The following is a 22,899-nucleotide window of genomic DNA, read 5'->3' as shown; positions in this document are numbered from 1 at the left end:
TATTATTTAATTATGATACTTTTTATTATAACAATAACAACAACAACAACAACAACAATTCTTTTTATCATCATCATCATCATCATCATCACCATCATAATAATAATAATAATAATAATAATAATAATAATAATAATAATAATAATAATAATAATAATAATAATAATAATAATAATAATAATTCATTTAAAAAAATTAAAATTGAAATTATTATCATCAACAAAATTGGAATCACAAATCATCGTCATTATCATCAACAATACAACTGGAATCAGAATAAAAAATCATCATCGTCAACAAAGTAAAAATTAAAATTGGAATCATTGTCATCAACATAATCAGAATAAAAAATCATCAATCACCATCATCAACAAAATATCAAAATTAGAATAAAAAGATCATCAATCACCATCATCAACAAAATATCAAAATTAGAATAAAACAATCATCATTATCAACAAAAATAATTTTAAAATAAGAATCATCATCATCAACAACAAATCATCATCGTCGACCTCATCATCATCATCAAAGCAAAACCATAGCTATCGAAGATGAAACCGGAGATGAAACGTGATGAAAACTAAGGTAGATAAAACATACATGAAACTGAGACGGAGATGGCCCAAATGGAGATCAAACATGCAATAAACTGAGACGGACCAATGATGATGGTAACAGTGCTTGATTTTGTCAGCAACAGTGAGGTTTTGGATGCAATGATGATCAACTGGAGCTTAATCGAGGAGTTAGGAATTTGTTGCTACTCTTGTTTTTATTTTTTATTTTCTGCTATTTATAATTTTATAAAAAAGGAGGGTTTTTGGGAATTTTAAAATTTGAAATGGAGGTATAATTGGAACCCCTAGGAATGGGAGATTGATTCCTAACCTCCTCTTGGGAATCAATCTTCCATTTTCCATTCCCAAAATAGTGTAGGTCCCGTAATTTCGTTTCTGATTCCGATTCTCGCCTCTATTTTGTAAAGTAAATACTGTCAATGATTCAGATTTTAGATTATGATTCTCCAATCCGGTAAGTAAATACACCACAAGATTAATTTTATTTATTCTTAAATAATATTATGTAATAATTCTGGACACATGGGGAGTTGCAAAGTGATTCTATATTTTAGCACTTGTAATATATATTTATTAATATTATTTACATTTATTAATAAAAGAAATTTTAGTAATTAATGGATATAATAATTATTATTAGAAAATAGTAATTATGATAATTAAATTTGATCATCAACTACTACACCAAGTTGGCAACAATATTATGCAAAGAATGGGGCAACCAAAAATAGAACTATGAATTAGTTTGTGTATCTTCTTTCTTTTGATCGATAATCAATTTCAAATTTACTCACTAGTATTATACTATAATAAAAGAAGAATTAAGAATTACAGATTCATAGGGGTTAGAATAGAATTACCATTTGTTTTTGTCATCAATTTTTATTACTAATTTGATTATCTATATGTAAAGCATAGACAAGTGATTGCGTAGTTATAATGGTTCATTCAAACGGGGAAAATTAATAGGCCAATGGATTTTGGTTTTAATTAGTTGAAGTTGGAGTGCGGCATATATTAATATTTTTTTATTGTTATTTATATCTAATAATATTATTTAAATGGATTAATAAAATAAATTTTTGTAATTAGCAGTATAATAATTTATTAGAAATAGTAAGTAAAAAGAGTGTAAGGTGTTAAATAAAATTAAAAAAGGATATAAGTAGAAACTACCCTAATAGTTATGAATATATTCTGAATACAAATAAAGTAAGGAGCTAAGTGAAATTTGATAGTGGATTAAAAAAACACCCTAATATTTAAAGATAAATCGTAAGTAATAAGGAATGTAAAGTTCTAAATTAAACATGTTAATTATATAATCTCAAAATAGTAAGGAGGGGGTATTGTGATACAGGTGCAACATAGAATAGAAAAGTTGTAGATATGAAATAGCACAAGGAGCCAACTGAAATGTGCCTGTGAAATGCAGGTAGAAATCAGCATCAGCTTAATAATTATGAAAAACTTTTAAATAAAAAAGAGTGAAAGGTGTCGTATGAAAATTTGCAGTGGTATTGTCGCAAAAGACCAAAGAAATCGTACGTTAACGCAGCGGGACCCCGAAACAAAGAAAGAAGGTTTGGGGGGAATATGAAAGTGTGAAAATGAGTTCTGCCAATTCAATGCAAAAAGATGAGCGATTTATGCAAAGCACGCGTGGTTGGTTCCTTATCAACTCGTCTCTCTCTCTCTCTCTCTCTCTCTCTCTCTCTCTCTCTCTCTCAATGTGGTTTTATTTTACCCGGAATCTTTTGACTTTCTTTCGATTAGTTTTTGATGTCGTAATAAGAAGATTCACATTCACATTCATTTCATCCTGTACGCAACATCGTGCTTGGAAAAATCGCGAACTCCAGGTTGTATCTTTTATATATATATATATATATATTTGTTTTGTCGTTTTGTAGTAACTAGCTCGAATGGACCATCTTTTATAAGATGCTGCAATTTTTCGCTGTTAATAATTGAGAATGATTGATTGGTCACGATTCATTATTAGCTATCTTGAATTCAAAGTTCAAATGAAACCTGTAATGTATGTTGACCCACTTCGGAAGACACGAACGATAATTTTACGGCTCGAATGTGATATACCCTTTAATCATAATGATAATAAAGGTTAAAAAGTTTAAATTTCCATGAAAACTCTAGCTACTGCTGCTTTTCATGTTGAGTATGAGTATATTTACTTGTTGGATACAAATGGTTGTTCTATTTTGTTTAAATATTACCAGCCAAGCAACTGATTGTTTCACTTCTTCTATGTTGTATGTTTGGTCAGTGGCTCCAATTTGATATAAGACAATCATCACTGTGACGATAAACCAAGAAGATAAAAGCAAGCGTATGCAAACAGAAAGCTTTAGTTATTTGTACAAATTGACACTTCTTATTCCTGTGAATTTGTTAATTCAACACTAAATGATCATCATGACCTAATCTTTTGGAACAATATATAATTTGCAAGTGCAGTTGTAACTTTTTAATAGTACTTAAAATATATATATATATTTGGGTTTCAAACATGTATTAACTAATAATTAACAAGCCATGAAAAGAACAATACCGTGTACAAAGGGTATGAACCTGAACTGACAATTCAACCCTCATATATATATATATATATGTATATATAATTTCTACAAAATCATATATTATATAATTCCTTATCAAATTCTTTGGTGTATTTTTTTTCCACCAACTTTTTGACTTTATAATGGTATCTTCTATTTGATACCGTGACAACCAGTTCACTTTCTCTAATCTAATCAATCCATCTTTGTCATTTTGCAGAAAAAATAAAACCAATAATAATCACACACATAATTCTGTACACACGTTCACCCAGCTGGCTTGGCTAGCTAAGCTCAAACATTTGGTTATTCTTCTTCTCTTTCCTTTTGATGATTTTTCTTTTTTTTTCTTCTTTTTCAATTCTTTTGGATTGATTCATTTTCTCATCCTTGAAACTGAAGATGTGGGCTCAGTAGTAACTGCTGGGTCAAGAATGGCTGGTGTAAATAGTTGTACGGAGGATCAAATTGATCAGTAGTGCTACTACTGAAACTGCAAGTAGTGATGAATTTCTTTGATGGGTGCAACATGTTCTCATGATGATCTATATTTGGGTGTGGGCGCTTGTGCTGCTGGTTCTCCATATTGTTTGAAACTGAATAGTTCAACTGAGGTAGTTTTTGAATCAAGAAACTGTTAGTGCAACTTGTGTTCGTGTTGGCGCCATTGCCATTGTTGAATGAAGAATGGTGCTGCTCTAAAATCCCTGAATTGAACAGCGGGTTGGATTCAGATCCTGTATGACTCGTTTGGTTCTCGGATAGAAAATTACTCAGCATTGAGTAGTCCATTGCATCCAATAAGTTGGAGAAGGATGAAGATTTCTGAGGATTGAGAGTAGTGTTGTGGCTTGGTGGACTTCTCAGGATCGGCAACAGGGTGTCATGAAGGTTAAATTTTTCCTCCTCTTCTTCTAGATCATGATCACTTGCTGCACCGGCTGATGTTGGCAGGGAGACATGGGACTTGCGGTAGATGCGGCAGAGAACCCAATCATCCAACTGGAAAAGAAAGACAGCAATATATAAATACACCATTAGAGATCATCACAGTAGTTATGAAGCTGTTCAAGCGTGGCTAACTATGGTGCTTACCCTCATGGAAGAGTCTTTGGGCCTCATCTTGGTGTGATTGAGATTCTTGGGGTTTTCAGCAAGGCGATACTCATGCATAATCCAATTAGTTTTAACTCCCTTCGGAGGCCTGCCTTTGTAGAACACAAGAGCTTTCTTCACACCAATGTTTTCTTGATGAGCTCCCACAGATGTTGCCAAGATGATCTTATCCGTGCCTGTCGCCTTCCAATACCCGGATGCAGCTGCCCTGTTCGGCCTGGCTCCATTAGGGTACTTTCGGTCTCTAGGACTGAAAAAATACCACTCTTTCTCACCGAAGGCAGCCTTGGCTGGAGGATCAAAAGAGCAACCCAAAAACAACATACAATCGTTAGTCACTTGACATATATATGAGTACTGTTTTATTAACAAAATGAATCAAAAGAGGCCAACAACAAACAAACCTGGTAAATCCCATGGATCAAACTTGTAAATATCAACATCAGCTATGATGGAAACCGGAAAAGGCATCGATGCAACCTTTTTCTTGAGATAATGAAGGATTAGTTCCTCATCCGTTGGGTGAAACCTAAACCCTGGTGGCAGGGCTGATTCCGGGTTCTTTATGCAAACCATGATTATATATATATATATATATATATAGAGAGAGAGAGAGAGAGAGAGAGAGAGAGAGAGAGGGAGAGAGTAACTTCAAACTAACTCTATAGAGTTTTGTGTCTAATAAAACTTGATAAGCTTAAACAAGCTTAAGCTATTGATTAAACTCTTTCAAAGAATGGCTAAGAATGAATGAAACCAACCCAAAAGAGAGAGAATGAAACCAACCCAAAAGAGAGAAAAGGATTGAAATTTTTGCGAGAAGGGGATGGGGGGCCATATATGGTTGTGGGGAATTTGTCATTATGTGGGAAATGGAATAAAAAATAAATAAATAAAAAAAAGAAAGAAAGGATTAGGCCGAAGAAGAAGAAAGAAGAAGAAATCAAATCAGCTGCATTGCATTTTGTAGATGGGCCCCACAAGATGCCAGCTGTGGCATTTGGGTTCGGAGGGCTTTGATACTATTGGTTAGAGCTCCGGCTTTGTCTTTTTCTTTCCCGCAAATAGAAAGGTGGCGGCTGAGATAAAACAATGGGGTTAAATCTTCTGACATCATAGTTCTCCTCTCATCAAAACACGACACGTGCCCCCACCTTTTCACATCAAAACACGACACGTAACCCCCTCAGTTTTTGTCCAATTGTTCCTATTAGCACTTGTGTGGCGGTCCTAGTCATCATGCCGTAAATTTGTGTATCTCTTGACCATTCAAAATTTTTGTACAAATGGGGTCTCATGCAAGAGATAAGGATATCATGTCGAGTTATTACATCCCAAAAAGTTTTGAGCGAGATGGGCATAATAATTCTTTCCATCATTCCCATAATAATCCAATAACTTACACAATTACGGACCGCAAAATTTATTAGGATCAAAAACAGAAAAAGAAAAAAAAAATTTACTAAGATGATATAACTTTTCTTGAAATGATATCCATCAGAAGGACCTGTCTATGGTACAAATTCTGTAACAAACATCTCCCGTCATCCCACAGTCCGATCTTCTATTATTTAGTTTCTCACCCCACATCCAACCACATCCAACGGCTGATGCTGCAGTCTGCAGCTTACAGATTCTGTAAGCTAGTCAAGTCCCCATCAGAAAGAGGTGACATGCTCGTCCCACTGGAGGATATTTTCGTTTTAAGAGAGAGAGAGAGAGAGAGAGAGAGAGAGAGAGAGAGAGATGACGTGGCCATTTATACATGTAGCCAAGTGTTGGTATATGAGAATGCGATGGACCAACTTTGTAAGGAATACGACTCCACGAGGGATACATTAAGGCAGTGTTTCTAGAAGAAGATAGTGGAACCACAAGGCTTGAATAATGATGCTTGCTTAAATCATATCGTCAAGAAACCTTTTTGGTACTATGATGACTCGGCTTATGGGGGCACATACATATGCCCTTAACAATTAAAAATATGTCCGAAACCACATAAAGTCCAAGGTGCAAGTATATTCACTTGGGTTTTTTTTTTTAATTAAGTAGGAAAGTTTTACTAAACTGACATAAATATAAATAAAATGCTCACACTCCCAAGAATATTCCTCATTTCCTCTTAGCTTATCTCAGCTCACAGTATAATCTTCCCACAATCAAAGCTTCTTGGACCTGAACTCTGAGAACCTTGCTTCCTTTTTTATGCTAGCTTTAGCATTCACATCAGAGCCAAAAGAGTAATTGATGCATGGCACACGCTTGTGATATTTTTATATTCAAGCTGTCACTTCTATTGCAATTTTTTTTCCCCATTTGCTTTTTAATTGATTTATCATCCTAACTAAATATTGAAAATATTATCCTCCTGTTGGGTTCATCAAGTCATATCTCATAAACTAAAAGCTTTGACAACAGCCAAGATCTAAACTAATAAGAGTCAATACTTGAATAGTTTTCTCACCGCACGTGTGATGTAAACAACATTGATTAGGTGCAATTCTGCGGCGAAGTTTTGATTTAGTCAATAATAACAAATACCTAACAAAATTTCTTAAATCACTAATTTCAAAGTCTCAACTGCAAAAATGGCTTGATTTTATCAAGCAATGACTCCTTCATTCCAGCAAAAATGGGGCAATTATGTAAGCACATACGTCTACAAACTATCAAGAAACAAATATTGCTTCTTGAAATAAGTACATAACAATACATTTTTCGTGAAAAAGTCGGAAAACTTTGTCAAATTCTCACATATTTGCAAATTCTCTTGTTATTACTTAACCACATGTTGAATTGTTTAGTTTCCTCCTTGTTAGCACTCAATCTTGCTCGTAAGTTTGGTTACCTAATGCTGTTTCCTTAATCCAAATCAGAACATGCAGCTTTGACAGAGCAAAGCAGTACACACACACACACACACATGTATCCATGTGTGTGTGTAGAGTAAGAGATAAAAGAATTAATAATATTAGCAATTGAACTGGGAAATTTTTCTAGATAATAACCACCCAAAAGATATAAATATAAAGTCCCCCGCATATAGGGAGACTTCCATAATACAATGAAAACAAATGGGATTTGAGCAATGGTAGCTGCCGAATTTGGACAAAAGAACAAGAATGAGACAAACTGGGTTACAGCTAAGATTTCAAAAGCAATATGCCAAAAGAATGAGCATAACCAAAAAGTTTATGATTATCCACAACTTCTTAGACTTTAGTATCTATCCTTCAAAGATGCTTTTGTTTGGCTGATGAGATTAACGTTATGTTTGTTTTCATGCAAAGAATAGGATGCATACTTTGAATCTTATCTCATGTATGATATTTAATAGAGTACCTGGGAGTTCAATGGTTCTTTTCCTCCACCTCCTTCACTTTTCCAATTAGTAGGTAACTTGTTCAGCTGAAACTCAAATACCCACATGTCAATATGCATTATTTTATCAATAAAATTGTACTGTCTTTGGATAAAAGTATCCCATAATTTTGTCTCAGTTCCTTTTTTCTCCAACTAGTAGATAGATATCAAAGAATCCCTAGGTCAAGCAAATAAAAGCGTTACCTCTCGTGCGGTGAGGCGATGATGAATTGTCAAAAGCATCACTCTGCTTAGTTATGAGAAGCTTGACTTTGATCAACCAATAGAATTATGCTTCAATACCAACCAAAAATTAGAAATGAACATAAATACTCACATGGTTAACTTCTCACATTGAAGACCAAAGGAAAAACATCATTCTTACCTTAACATGACACCAGGCAGATTGAATGCCAGATCCAGCAAACGTGTAACTGGTTCACATCAGGTTGTTAAGGAAATTTGACTGAAACAACAATTATTAAGCTGGTCAAAGGCATGGCCAGCATGTAAAAATATGGATTAGCTAGTTTCCAACCTCAAAAGTTTTGATAGTGACCTCCGTAGTTTTCCACGTGTAGTTTACCTAATCTAGAGGCTAGTAGTTATCTACTTTAAATGGTATTCCACCAGTTTTCCATCTCGGACTTTGCAAGCTGAGTTAGGCCTAACAAGGAACTGTTTCAACAGTAAGGTTTTGGGTTATTTTCCGTCTCTTAGCCACAAAATATTATATTGCTGATAAATATTGACTATTGAGGATTAACCCTGTTAGTATCTTACACACTAAGATAATGGATCTTTAAACAGCAATCTATATTGTTTCATCTACTCTATTCTACAATATATTAGCAGAATGCTTACACAGACAAACCAGCACATGGGAATGAAAAGAGAGAACAAATTAGAAATGGGCAGAGCACTAGATCTGCTATTTGGGGAAAAAAATTGTCATTACTGTGAGGATATCAAACAGACAGGCATCTAAATAGCTTTATTATCATCCAGCCTTTACCACAAGTAACAGCAAAATAAACTAAAGTTTGTATGGTTAAATCAGGTTTACCTTAATCAGGCTGTGCCTACCAAAAAGAGAGAACAAATTAGAAATGGGGCAGAGAGCAGTAAATCTGGTCTTCAGGGAAAAAAAAAAAATTTTTTTTTCACTACCATGAGGATGTCAAACATACAGGCATCTAAACAGCTTTACGATCATTCTTCCTGTCCCACAAGAACATCAAGATAAACATAAGGCTGTATAGTTAAATCAGGTTTACCTTAATGAGGCTGTGCCGCAGCTCGATTTCATGTAAAAATTCATGATTAACACCCTATCTGACATGGATCGTAAATTGTATTTTCAACCCATTCAATGTTAGGCTTCGCTTCCATAAAATCACCCAATTGGATGGCATGATGAACTATCTGGATTTTAAAGCTGTTCCACATTTTTCTTCCTTTTGTAGAAGCCAACAACCAAAAAATCTATGATAAGAGAAACAACCTGAAGCCATTTCGCACAGAATAATACTAAGCAGGAAACAGATGTTTATTTCCTTTCCATCTACAAATACATGGAAAAAGTTTCTCATTTCTGTAGATCTGTGTGAAGCCTACTACAAATTAAAAAGTTCTAAAGTTTTTCATATGGTTGGTCCTGTATGGTTTTATCAGCTCAGGATCAGACCACTTTTAACGGGAAACATTTTAGCCATGATGGATAGGTTCATCCAAAAATAATTCAAGTATTGGCAAAAGCAGATAAGACCTTTATACAGATGTCACATAGCAAACAACATTGCATTCAAACTATTTAACTAAACATTAATTTTCTTAGGATCTGCATGTAGTTCATGCAATTTCTGAACATTAGTAGAATTATATTTACTTACCTCCGAACTAATTAATTGAATGTTCATTAGGATTTCACTTTAAATAGGTCACAAGTCATAGCTTTAAGGTTTTCATACATGTGTAAAGTTTCTACACTCTCCCCATTGCATTTTGATCAATAGTTTTTGCCCCTGGACCATTAGGATTGACTCAAGAAAAGAGAATTTAGTCTGTTGCACCATCAAACCCTTATTATGCCTAGGAACTAACTGTTATAGAATCTACTACAGTCCACAAGGGTCTTTACAGCAAATTGCAGCATGAAGTGGCTGTGACATGAAACTCAGGACACAAAAATTAAGTATCGGAGCAACATATGCAAATCTTATTATCCAACACTCTTTTTCTATTGCTAGGTGAAGGGCTTATCACTGTATGTCCGCTCTTTAGCACCTGAGACAACCCCATATTCTTGGTAGCCATTAGCAAACCACCAAACATTAATATAATACAAACCAGGAGGGTTTTACAAGGGTCTTAAAAGCAAACTGCAGCATAAAGTGGCTGTGACACAATTTTAGCAGGCTAACACAGGATCCAAAAGTTAATATATATCACAGCAACATATGAAAAAACTTATTAGTCAACACTCTTGCTCTTATTGCTAGGTCAAGGGACTATCACCGCATGCCTACTCGTCACAAACTGAGACAAGACCCATATGCTTGGTGGATGATGGTATATTTGACGAGAAGAATCTTTATGGAAAATTGCAGTATGAGCGCCTGGGATATGACTTTACCAGGCTAATTCAGAACTAATAATTTAACAATTGCATTAACATATCAAAAACTTATTAGTCAAACAGTCTTTTTTCCTATTGCCAGCTCCAGGGCTCATCACTACATGGGCACTCTTTACCACCTGCGCCAAGGCCCATATGCTTGGTAGCCACAGTTAGAACAGCAACCATAAAACGGATAAATCTCAAACAGACCAAGCAGCCTTCCGCATTCAAGTACTGTGATAACCAGAAACAGAGTTATGCACATGCCAATTGACTGCCAGAAGAGAAGATTTAGTGATATAAACATAATACACACACTTCAAGTGACTTTTTTTTTTTAATTTGAAAGCTTGAATCAAGACAAACTAGAAAGTTTCACCTTTCTTTATATTTTACTATTTTGTTTTTAACTGGTTAGTTCGCACCTTAGGCATGTTCAAGTTGTGATCTATGAATTCAAGAAACTTCATTTTTTTTATAATGTTGACAGAAATTGTCATGCACCTATGTGGAGTTAATAGAAAAGCTCATGGACAAAGAAAAGGTTATAATTACATTGAAACCAAAAACACTTACCAACAAGGTTTACTGTTATAAAGAACCTACTACTCCCAAAAAGAAAAACCCTGATGTCTTACAACTCTTCTAGTTTCAGGTTGTTGAAGGAACTCTCTGTCCTGATCAGATTTCTTGGAGATCACTCTCGTATTCTGTCCTGATTGAGGCTGATGAGCTTTTAAAGATGCTATTTGCCGTTCAACAAACTGCTTATTATATGACCAATCCTGAAGCAACTCATCTGTCTTAGGTTCTGGCAATAATTGTTTTTCTTTCATCTCCATATAATATTGGTGTGCTTCCTCCAACTTTCCATTTAAAAAGAGCCCATGTATAAGTGCAGTATATGAGCTACGGTCGGGACCATTCCCATTCTCACTTATCTCATTCCACACTTTAAAAACATTGTCAAACTGGCGCCATCGAGAAAACTTTTTAATCAACATGATGTAAGTATCATTAGTTGGCTGGCAGCCCATTTTTCTCATACTCTCCAACAGGCCAAATACTTCTTCCCCTGTCCTTACAATATCCAAGAAGGCATGGTAAGTCCGAATTGTGGGTGAGAGACCACGCTGCAACATCTCATCAAAGGCCTGTCTAGCCTCATCTAATTTCCGTGCTTTACAAAGAGGCTTGATCAGTGAGTTATAAGTAACAACATTTGGTGCAACACCCTTCTCCTCCATACTTTTCATGAGACTGATTGCATCTTTCACTAATCTACCCTTTGCAAGAGCATGAATTACTGCATTGTAAACTTTTCTGTCGCATTCAATCCCCATTCTCTTCATTTGATCAAAAAGCCTGAGCACCTTATGAAGGTTGCGAGCTTTAGAGTAGCAAGATATGATACACGAAAATGACACAACATCATAACAAATACCTCTCTGGCTCATCTCCATCCACACTCTCTCTGCCTCACGTGAACTGCCAATGATATTACACCATCCGTTAAGAATGATATTAAAACTCTTGGTATTGAATGGGAATACATCTTTGTTACAAAACATCAAGTGCTCAGCATCTTGCACATTCTTGTACCGACATAGAGCTGATAAGAGACCCTGAAAATCCTCAATACCAACAGCAAATTTAAACCTTTTATATGCATAGAAAGCATTTATAGCTCGCCCCACATCATGCACTGCACAATATCTTCTAATCAAAATCAGAAGAGTCTGCTTTGTCACAAGGGAAGGACCTGTTTCTCCCCCTCTCATCTCATCTATCAATGCCCATGCAGTATCAAACTTCCTCACTTTCCCAAGGATAGCTATCATTGTATGATACTCGCGAGTCGAATGTGCATAACCCGACTGCTTTCCAGCCCATAAAAAGAAAGTAAATGCTGCTTCCCAATCATTTCGAACCCAAGAAAACACCTCGCTCACCAACTCTGATGAGACCTTAATACCACATTCCTCAATCTTGTTTCTCATTTCAGAGCGTCTATGACTAAACTCACGCAATATGTCCACAAGGGTCTTAGCATCTTTTAGTACACCCTCATCACTTATTTTCAACTGCTTGACATCTGTTTCAACAATATCCTCTTCATCATCATTATCACTGCCACTACAGTCTTTTTCATCCAATATAGATATTTTTGGCGCGTTTAGGGTCTCAAGATTAGAGGTGGAGCAAGAAGAGAAGTGAAATGGGAAGGTAAAATTATTAGTGGGCGTAAAGACATTGGTTTTGATAACGGAAGTTGAAAACTCGGATGGTTTTGTATATGCAGCACTGAAAAGGAAGCGAGCGAGACTCGTAATACGTGATAAGTTAGATCTAATCACTCTGTTTCCTTGCATTTTCTAAGTAACTCAATAAACAAAAAACAATGATATATACGATAATTGAAATTAACCGCAAGAAGAAAGAGGAGTTATTTTTCGCAAGGAAGCGAAGCGAAGCGAAGGTGTTCGTGAAAATGACTGAATGAAAGGACCAAGCCCGTAAATGTGCATCGATATTGAATATAACTTACTGCAATTATCATGTCATGTGAGAAAGAAATTCTCGAGTTAACTGTTGACTGTAAACAGAATTTCGAAGGGTCGGTCGCAGCCAGTTGAAGTTGATCTCGAGAAGGCGCTAACTCTTTATAAACACATGTGAACATGCAACTTGAGTTTCCTTACTATAAAATTTGTTTTTTTTTTTTTTGGTTGATTGGTTTTGAAAATTTTCATGTTGATTAATACTACATGTATCAGAAATGATACACAAAAAAGCAAACTCATTTTCCAACTTTTTTTAACACTTTTTCACAAATTATTCATAAATCAGGAAAAAAAAACCTACCAAATTCACACACCCCAATTTTACCCTCAAAATAAAAAAATAATAATGAATCACTAATACTACACCAAACTCATCAATATAATTTCGTACTTCTCATCTAAAATGTTTTTCATCACCACGTACGGGTTAAATTTTTAATACAGTACGGACCATTCAATACAAAATAACATGCCCACTCATGCCTTTGATTAAATTTAGAAGAATTTACTTTTAAAAAAAATTGGTTTAGTTTGGTACTGATTCCTCTTGGTAAATGAACTAATACTGCATTTATTTGTTAGTAATCAAAGTGAGCTGAAATGGGAATAAACCGAAATGGGAATGAGAAATGAAAATCAGAGTAAGTTATTTACTTAACCTATATGAATCAGAATTGAAATGAGTTAGAATGTAACAAATTACTAAAAATTACTTTATGAATTATTGGCATAATGATTATTTTATATTTTAATTATAGTGATTATTTATTCAAAAATTAATAATAATAATAATAATAATAATAATTGTCAATAATATAAAAATATATTAATTAATTGTAAATTTATAATTAATTAATTAATTAAGTATAATGATATACTAATTAATTATAATAATTATATTAATTATTATTATAAAAATATATTAATTATAGTGATTATTTATTCAAAAACTATAATTATTAATACATTATTGTTAATAATATATAAATATATTAATTAATAGTAATAATTATATTAATTAATAATAAAAGTATATTCATTATTGTGATTATTTATCAAAAATATAATTATTGTTAATAATATATTAATATATTAATTAACAATAACAATTATACTAATTAATTAATAATATTTGAACCAATTATAATAATTATATTAATAGTTATCATAGTAGTGTATTAATTAATTAATAATAATATAATAATTATGGTGATTATTTATAAAAAATATAATTATTAATAGTTATTGTTATTAATATATTAATATAATTATTATAGTAGTATATTAATTAATTAATTATAATAATATATTAACTAATTATAATTGAGAACAATATGAGCATTTGTAATTTTGGAGTAAGTAAAATAGTCATTTCCGGGAGTGAGAGACTCATTCCCACCTTCCTTTAATAATAAGTCTTTCATTCCTCATTCCCAAATTGTGATGGACCCACGATCCCGATTCCAATTTCGATTCCGAACTCTATTTTGCAAAATAAACCCTATCAATGATTCCGATTCCCTAATCCGAAAAATAAATGCAACATAAATAAATCAAAACACTCGACAAATTATAATCAGAACATTTTGTAACGTGATTACAAATGATAATAAATGGAACTAATATTCCCCCCCGGCGTTATTCCCAAGATATATAGACCAAATTCAATTCCCAATCCAGGTTGATACTGATTCTGAGGCCACCGGCCGTGGATACTTCAGCTTCAAATCCGCAGACACCCAAAAACCACACATTGCTGAAGTTTAGATGAATAATTATGCGGAAACCTGATTCAATCCTAAAGATGAGATGGCCTCTATGGCACTGCCTAGTGGCCATGCTGCTTCGACAAGTGAATTTTGATATTTAATTTGCTTTACTAAGGTAATCTCTTGCCAGGGATCAAGGCCTGCCCAAAAAGACGAGAGATCAGAATACCAACAGGATATGGCTCACGAAATACAACTTAACTGATAAAGAGAAATTTACTTGATGTCAGTGTTACTCACCAAATCCGACTACAAGCAATGCATGCTGGTAGACAAGATCCATGCATATGTACGGCAGATTGCTCTCATCCACACGTGGATATATGGATTTTGCGTCCTCAAGTTTAGTTTGGCAGGCACGCTTAGCTGCAGACTCAAAATCACCAGGACGAACTTTGGCAACGGGTTCATTTTGGTCAATAAAACCAGCCTAAAAGCAAGTTATCGAGTTAGACCAACTCAATGCGGCCAGACAATTAAGAAAACTTTGCTGTAAATTAATATCCTCATGCAACTAAGTTATAGAAGAGTAATACCTCGGCAGCCCTGTCAAAGAAAAATGAAGCCACAAACATATTTTTTTGTCCATCACCACCTCCGCCGTTCCATACTCCACCGAATGTGCACTGCATGTGAGTACAAGTATCATTAACTTTGAGAGCCTTGATAGCTACACTCTGACACTCCTCTATGTTTGAACCTGATGGTGATGCTGATGCTTTGTATTCCTCTCCTCCATATTTGTAAGATCCTTCAAAAGATTTCAAGTGCAAAAAAGTACTTAACTTTCCAATCTGATGTCCACAGTCAGTGTAAATAAAACTTTTATCTCAGAAAAAAATTTTGCTAACTCCAACCAGCTACACAATCCTAAATATTTTCCAGGGAATTAAAGATTTAGATGAATAAGTTTCCGTGTCCAAAAATAATTTTCTCATTAATCTTCATAGTGATCTAAGTTAGAGCAAGCAAGAGAGAAAGTGAGATCAGCCATGATTCGTAGAAAGAAAGTAGAATGATAACTTATCAGGACTCCAGAAAATTAGTCACTTGAACATACCATCATAACCAGCCAAAATGCATGGGTTGTCAGAGTCTTTAGTGACCTTCAAGATTTCTGCTCGAGCAGCTAACAAACCATAATGCAAGTAACTGTATGCAAAATGCCAAAACATTATGGTTAGAAAATGTATCTAGGAAAACTCTATGGTACTTTGCTGAATAAAAGATCTTTTTTAAACAGATAGAGAACCTAGAAAATTCTTTATCATGGACCAATGAAAAATGACCACTATAAATGATCCATGAGGTGATTGACCAAGCAATTATTGAATAAAGTAATAAGATAAATTTTAAGAAAGAAAGAGTGGACCTGTGAACATAAAGGTAATATTTTGTTCCCATCAAATACATTTCATTTACATATTGATCCTCTCCTTCTGGCACTGTTGGAGCATTTGCAGCATCTTTCTCTGAGATTGCATAAGCCATTTGTACAGATCCACCGCCAAGATCAACCACTCCAACTGTGTTTGAATATTTCTTCCCCAAATTCCCTAAGAGATAGTTTATTGTTACCTGAAACGCATGATACATTAAAGAATTCAAGACTACATCCATTTAAACAAAAAAAATGAACAAACCCGATGTTCCTACAACATCTTAAAACTTTAAATGTAGCCAAATGATATAATGATGTTTATGTTTTGTAATCAATTTATGTCTTCATATGTCTAAGTCAATACCACTTCCCTATGTCAACAAAGTAAGTACTATGAATATGTCAGAGCCTGGAATTACTATGTGTATTTGATTTGACTAGTCTAAGAGTCCATGAAAAAAATCAAGACCAAGCAGCAGAAACCAGGCTTTGCCATCTTATAAAAATGAATAGATGGCTCTTTGACTTGGTGATAAGATGGAAGAACCTACATTCTAGAACAAATATCACAATCATTATTTACAACATATTCTTCACACATACACATGTGCATCCGTATGTGCGCACACAAGCATGCATGTCAAGTATGAGTGCAATAAGATAGAGGAACTTCATGAATGAAACTGACTTCATTATCATATGTGCATTCTGTTCTCTAGGCCAAAACCAATAAGGAAACAGATGAAATGAAAATCACATACCCACTGATAAGAACCTTCTTGGGAACCATCCAAAACAGTAACCCACTCTGGCTTAGATTTGAAGGCACTTTTATATTTAAGGAGATCCCTAACCTTAAATTTGAAGTTCAGAGAACTGTAAGTACAATGGAAGATAAAATAAAGGTATGAACCCAACCAAATGATATGTTAATAAAGGAGGAATTACTGCTTGCAAAATTCTATCAGATGCATCAACTCCCAATTGCCTTAACCCTGCAGTTGCCTACAAAAACAACAAAACCTCATCTCAGTAATTTAACGAGAAAATTTTAGAGAATGGCATTACAGCATCAAATAAAAAATCTTGATAAATGAGAAAAGAGAACTTATCTGAATTCACTCACCCCAACTTTAACTGGTGTCTTTGGTCGCAAATCTTGTGGCACAACACTTTGAGCCTTATCAAGAAGCGAGGCTAGTGAGTTTGCTGCTGCTTGCGGATCACTTGCATATGCACTCAAACCTGGTTTAGTCTGTAACACCATGACCAACCTTAAATCAGAACTATGTAAAACAACAGATCATTACACACACTTAGCTCCAAGTAGTTCAAGTACCTAGAACAATCGCTTTATGCATGCATATGAAGCAGTCTTGTTCATAGCATATTGTATTATTGAAACCCATATTAACTCAAACACAAGCTCTTTGCCAAAAATTAAAACCAACTAAAAAATGCAATCGTGAGGGCTTTTATCTTTTTGCAATGGTTGGTTGAATCAGACAAAAGCGCTTTCTAAGATCAAGAAAAGCATTTGGACAGCTTCTGCCAGAAGCACTTTTAAGAAAAGACGTTTCTGGGGGAACAAAAAAATGTAGTTAAAACTTAAAAGTGTTTTCATGAAAAGCACTTAATTGATAATTCTCCAGAATGCAATTTCAGATGCTTTTGCAGTATGCACCTTAACTCAAAGCTGCTCATACTAGCGGTTGAACAACAACCTTAAACAATGCATCAGGAACAAATCTATAAACTACATTATCCTGATCCATAATTCTGAAATCAATATTAAATTCTCATTTGAAAAAAAATTAAAAAAAAGGTTATGAATTAAGAAATAACCTGAACAAAAAGCTCGAGATCTTTGCCAATTGGCACAAGATCCAAGTTCTGATCAAAGCAATACACGTGCACACGACTGCCCGAACTGCCGGCGTCAAAAATAACAGCGTAACTCTTGGAGAGCTTCAAATTGGGGGAAAACTTGCGGCTGAGACCGTAATCCATAGCGACGTCGGAGGGGGCGGCGCGGCCGGGCATGAGAAGCAAGACGACGGCAATCAACATGACGGGGATGGAAATGACGAGCAGAACGCTGCGGTAACGCTGGATCTTGTCGGAGAAGGAGTCGTGCTGGCGATTGTGAGGCCGCTTGATCATTTTGTCCGAGGAGCCGGTCTCGAGGAGCTCTGCGGAGGAAGGGGATCGGTACCGGATCTGACCGTTGCCGCCGGTTGATAAGGCTAAGGACTGAGATGGCGGATCCAGAGAGGGATCCAGGATTGAACTTATAGCGTAGTGTTGTGTGCTTGTGGATTTTGTTTTTTTTTTCAGATGACGGGGTTTGGAACGTTGATCATGTGATAAAATTACAATGCCGATTGATTGAGTGTCGTCGCAGCGTTGTGTCTCTTTCAGCGCGAAAACTGACGAGCCAGCCTGTCTCAGACTGCTGTTTATTGGTTTGTTTGTTAGTACCGTATAAATCAATCACCGTAGAGGGAGAGGGCCAGGGTCACAGGGACAGAGGGAAACGGACGCGGAACGCCAGGACCACCAACACAAGGATTGCCTCAAAAGTGTGTAAATAAAGTTTTTCCTTTTAATTTTAAATATTTATATACGATTTAAAAAGAAAAATTGCTCCTCTTGCTTTGTCGTAACCTTGTTTCGGTTGCGTGTCAAAAGAAAAAAGTTGAAAATATGTTTATTTTATTTGTGTTGTTAAATGCTCACATTTTTTGTAACTATTTTTCTTTTTCTCTTTTATTAGAATTTTCGCAAGTTATCGTTTTTTTTTTTTTTTTGGGTAAGTTATCAATCAGTAATAACTCTTATTAAGGGTGGGTTGAAAATTAGCCCTAAATTCTTCCAAAAGTCTCAATGAGAGTGCGATCTCTATGGTTTCATTAATTGATGACTTGTACGGCTTCCTGGTTGAGTTTTTTGTTTCAACTTTTTAATGCTCGTAAAGCAACTAAATCAACATGAATGCTTTCTCCAAAAAAAAAAAAAAAAAAACCGACATGAATGCCATTTGAAGTGATGTTGACAATGCTTGTAAGAACCGTTCCGCTTTCCACCTCATAACCACTTTCGTAAATAAACCTCTCTTTATTGACAATCTTAGGGGAAAAAGGAAAGAACGTTAAAGAGTGTTTGACAATTTACTATAGAAGTGCTTTAAATTTCAAAATGAAAAATATTATAAAAATGCTTTTTAACAATTTCCTATTCAGAGACTAAAGTATTTTTATTGATAAAACAAAAGATTTATTCTCCAAATCGGATCCGAGATCCGGTTTAGCCCGGCCGGTATTTCAAAATTAACTACCGCCTACTACTCCATTGAATGTATCTATTGTCATCTATTTTAGAATTAAAAAACAGATATCTAAGGCAACTTTGCTAATGCACGACCGAAGATAAGTTCACAGAATACCAGAGCTCAGAGGAAAAAAAAGAGGTTCTTATTGCATGAACATTGGGCTCGAATATATCACATCTTAGCAGATTAACCCACCTTCAGTTTTTCTTCTTTTTCTTCGCCGGTCGAGCTGGTGCCGGTGGGGGGAAGACAACACGGAAAATCATAGAAGCCGCAACTGCTCCTATGAATGGACAAATCCAGTATACGTAAAACTGATCCCATGTGTCATGCCACTTGTTCACATATGCCCAGCCAAAGGCCTGTAGAGACAATGTAGATATAAGTGTCGTTTCATTTTATTATTGAAGTGTGTGCTAACAACAGAATGATAAAGCTAATTTTATATGTGAACATATGACAAATATAGATAAAATACACAACCAGAATAGGAGATGACTTTTACATATGAAGCTACGAGTGTGGGTCTCAGTAGGAGCAAGTGCAACAAGAAGATGAGAGGAAGATATGATTTTATACACACACACACACACACACACACATATATATACAGCATCTAATCTATATCTACTTTTCAATGCAATTTCCTTTTAGACTAGCTAAAATGTGGTAAAAGATATCAAAACCGTTCAGCATGTAGGAGCATCACCAGGGTAATTGCTGCATCCTTAAGTAACAATGTTAAGTGGTAATGACTCTTCCAATGACGTACCATAACATATCTAAAAGGATATGAGTGCAGCCCCCATCTAACAAAATTTTTGAAGGTAATCAGAGCACTAAGCCAAAATACCCAGAAGAAAATAGCTCCAATATATGTAAATTCCAAGAAGAACACTGCAAATAATGATCCGTTTGGCCTATTTATTTGATAGAAGAAAGGTATCTTTGTGGCTTCTCAAAGGTAAAAGGAGTTTCCCTAGAGACATGAATGAACTCCCACGGGCATGTGCCAAATAAACGATTACACCAGGTGAAAAAGTCAGCATCCACCAAAAACTCCCTACTTCACTACCTGAAGACTATAGCAGCGCCAAAGGGCACCACAATTATCGAGAAAACATCAATATTTCTTTCCTGAATGCAGAATATATATATATATATATATATATATATATATATATATATATGAGGATATATATATATATATATGAGGGTGTGCTCGATAATGTTTTGTAACTCATGTTTTCATGTTTGCTTTTAGGGTTCAAGTGTAATAACTGTTCGGTGGGGCTTATCCTAAAAAAATATTGTAAAACACAAAATAAAATCCATTTAACAGTTATAGATCATAAAACAAAAATGGATTTCTTTTTTGGTTTTATAATATGATTTTAGGATAAGCCCCACCAAACAATTATTACAGTTGAACTCTAAAAGCAAAATGAAAAAAATGAGTTACAAAACAATACCAAAAGCAAAATGAAAAAAATGAGTTACAAAACAATACCAAACACGCCCTAAATCTCTCTCAATTTGATTAATGGATCCATGAAAACAGAATAGCTATGGCATCATAATTTTGGCTGCATAAAAGAATTAAAAAATTGAATGACCATTATACTCAATACTCCCTCGAAATTAAAAGAGAGGGAAGCCAGATATTGCCATCTTCCCCACTACTGAGTCATATGTGAACAGAGGAGCTCTTGATCTCATACTCTCAACCCATTGACAGCCAACATTCTCAAACCTACCATTATTATTGAGACCCAGTGAAAGACCTAATCTATTACCCTCTTCACTGCATATGGACTGGTTAGTCAGAATTAACAGTTGTGATGGAAGTTACCACAAAAAAGTTCAAAAAGAGTGAATAAAGGGCGAAGAGCACAAATATACAGCAACTCTAAACAGCAAATATAAAGTAAAAGCCATACCTAATTGCGTAGTTGTTAGACAGTGGTACAATTAGAGCATCACAACAGTAAATTGACTTCAATAAATTTGAAAAATGATTAGGATGCTTTTTTTTTTTTTTAATTGAAAGAGATGCAGAGAGAGATGGAAACGACTCACATTGGCAGGATTCATGGAAGGTCCAGTATAAGCGGAACCTGTAACAATCAAGACGACAGTTGCCACAGCAACCAACCAGGTCTTCAAAATATTGCTTTGAGGACCCTTGAGCATAATTACAAGAACAGCAAAGGTAATAAGGAAAGTCAACAGCCCCTCAGCAATGGCTCCGGTATGCAAGTCAACTTGCAAAGAAGGACCCCCAAGCATGTGCTTGTACTTTGGTGGCATGTACTCCATGATGGCCAATGCACCGCCCACGGCACCCGCTGCCTGTCAAAACACGAACTTTACGGTTACATCCAACATCCACACTCGACAGCTCGTGAATTACTTCTAGTCCTTTTTTTTCGTAAAGGGGTCATTCCAAATCAATGCACTCAGATGAATAATCACTTTCAGATGAAAGCATTATTATTATTATTATTTTTAATGATCACAAATCCCTTTTTCACCGAGGGATCATTCTAAATCAATGCATTCAGATGAATAATTACCTAAAGAAATAAATTTTAAAATTTTTTTTTCATAAATGGGTCACTTTAAATGTTTTTTTTTTCAACTTATACTTATCCAATTACATTACGCCACGTCAAGTTCGAGTAGATGAGTTTTATATATCTAGTATTGCTCAAAATAAAAATCAAAATCAAATGAATAGATAAAATAAAAATGAAATGGACAATAAAAATGGAGAACCTGGGCTGGGAAGCGGAGGGCCATGGAGAGGAGGCTATCGGAGCCGACACCGACAGCGTAAAACGCAGCGGTACCAGTGGGATTGAAACTGGCTCCACCAAGAGCTTCACCGATGATATTAAAAATAAAAACGAAAACAAAAACAATGGCCGTAGTGATGAGCATGGGCGGCCAAACAAGGCCATGAACGCCAAGGGCGGAGGCAATCTCAGTCGTCAAAACACCGAAGGTTGACGACACAAATACCCACATAAACGTCAGCACCAGATCGCCCGCTGCTGCCTTTACCGGACCCATCGCTGAAAAAAGGAAAAAAAATGAAAAAAAGAAAGTGAAAAGTAGAAGAAGCCGATGGTTCTTTTATATTTGTTTTGAGAGACTTTGACTGATAAAAGAACACGAACAAAAATAACAATAATAAAAAATAAAATAAAAAATTCAGCGAGTGATTCACCTACTTTTTCGGTAGAGGGTGAGATTAAAGTTTACCTTTTAATCCAAATAAAAATGAAAGTTACTTTTTTACAGGTGGGTTTTTTGGTTGGGTGCCAATAACCTCCGTTTTCTCTTGCCCTGTGATGATGATTGACGAATGAATTTTAGCCACGTGTATTTCTTTAATCATTTTAGATCATTTTCAATAAATATTGAAGAGTTAACAAAGGTGGCACCCCTCATCTCCAAAACTTACCTAAATATTTTACACATTTGACTCGATCTTCTTATATGACGTGGAATTTATTAAAATAGATAACTTTTGTAACATTTTAAGTTAAATTACTACATTATTTCATCATTTGAATTTCTTAATATTTAA

The 22,899-nt window shown here is 34.9% G+C and overlaps 4 protein-coding genes across 6 annotated transcripts; all 4 read right to left on the bottom strand.

Moving 5' to 3' along the window:
• Nucleotides 1–3,155: 3,155 nt before the first annotated feature.
• LOC102628637 (NAC transcription factor 47) lies at nt 3,156–5,066 on the bottom strand. Its single transcript, XM_006478987.4, has 3 exons — nt 4,681–5,066; nt 4,256–4,566; nt 3,156–4,162 (listed from the first exon to the last, which is right to left on the bottom strand). The coding sequence occupies exons 1-3, from the start codon at nt 4,850–4,852 to the stop codon at nt 3,545–3,547; spliced, it is 1,101 nt and encodes a 366-aa protein (XP_006479050.2). The 5' UTR covers nt 4,853–5,066; the 3' UTR covers nt 3,156–3,544.
• On the bottom strand, nt 4,855–13,114 carry LOC102628434 (pentatricopeptide repeat-containing protein At5g15010, mitochondrial). Of its 3 annotated transcripts, none has more exons than XM_052436965.1 (5): nt 10,836–13,114; nt 8,178–10,493; nt 8,025–8,073; nt 7,844–7,933; nt 4,855–7,684 (listed from the first exon to the last, which is right to left on the bottom strand). In XM_052436965.1, exon 1 carries the CDS (start codon nt 12,629–12,631, stop codon nt 10,865–10,867), a length of 1,767 nt encoding a protein of 588 aa, XP_052292925.1. In that variant the 5' UTR covers nt 12,632–13,114; the 3' UTR covers nt 4,855–7,684; nt 7,844–7,933; nt 8,025–8,073; nt 8,178–10,493; nt 10,836–10,864. The 3 variants fall into 3 exon arrangements, with proteins under 3 accessions (XP_052292925.1, XP_052292924.1, XP_052292923.1); XM_052436964.1 differs by having other exon boundaries at nt 8,025–8,105; nt 8,917–10,493; XM_052436963.1 differs by having other exon boundaries at nt 8,025–10,493.
• A 1,258-nt stretch (nt 13,115–14,372) lies between these two features.
• Nucleotides 14,373–18,412, bottom strand: LOC102627845 (apyrase 2). The gene is made up of 9 exons (XM_006478985.3): nt 17,819–18,412; nt 17,100–17,228; nt 16,922–16,978; nt 16,735–16,827; nt 15,965–16,170; nt 15,653–15,744; nt 15,129–15,343; nt 14,833–15,022; nt 14,373–14,732 (listed from the first exon to the last, which is right to left on the bottom strand). Exons 1-9 carry the CDS (start codon nt 18,134–18,136, stop codon nt 14,599–14,601), a joined length of 1,434 nt encoding a protein of 477 aa, XP_006479048.2. The 5' UTR covers nt 18,137–18,412; the 3' UTR covers nt 14,373–14,598.
• A 1,012-nt stretch (nt 18,413–19,424) lies between these two features.
• On the bottom strand, nt 19,425–22,471 carry LOC102627557 (aquaporin SIP1-1). The gene is made up of 3 exons (XM_006478984.4): nt 22,083–22,471; nt 21,384–21,656; nt 19,425–19,666 (listed from the first exon to the last, which is right to left on the bottom strand). Exons 1-3 carry the CDS (start codon nt 22,377–22,379, stop codon nt 19,502–19,504), a joined length of 735 nt encoding a protein of 244 aa, XP_006479047.2. The 5' UTR covers nt 22,380–22,471; the 3' UTR covers nt 19,425–19,501.
• Between the last annotated feature and the right edge of the window lie 428 nt (nt 22,472–22,899).

Source organism: Citrus sinensis, chromosome 3 (assembly GCF_022201045.2).
Source record: "Citrus sinensis cultivar Valencia sweet orange chromosome 3, DVS_A1.0, whole genome shotgun sequence".
Lineage (NCBI taxonomy): Eukaryota > Viridiplantae > Streptophyta > Magnoliopsida > Sapindales > Rutaceae > Citrus > Citrus sinensis.
This window is presented reverse-complemented; position numbering and strand designations above follow the sequence as displayed.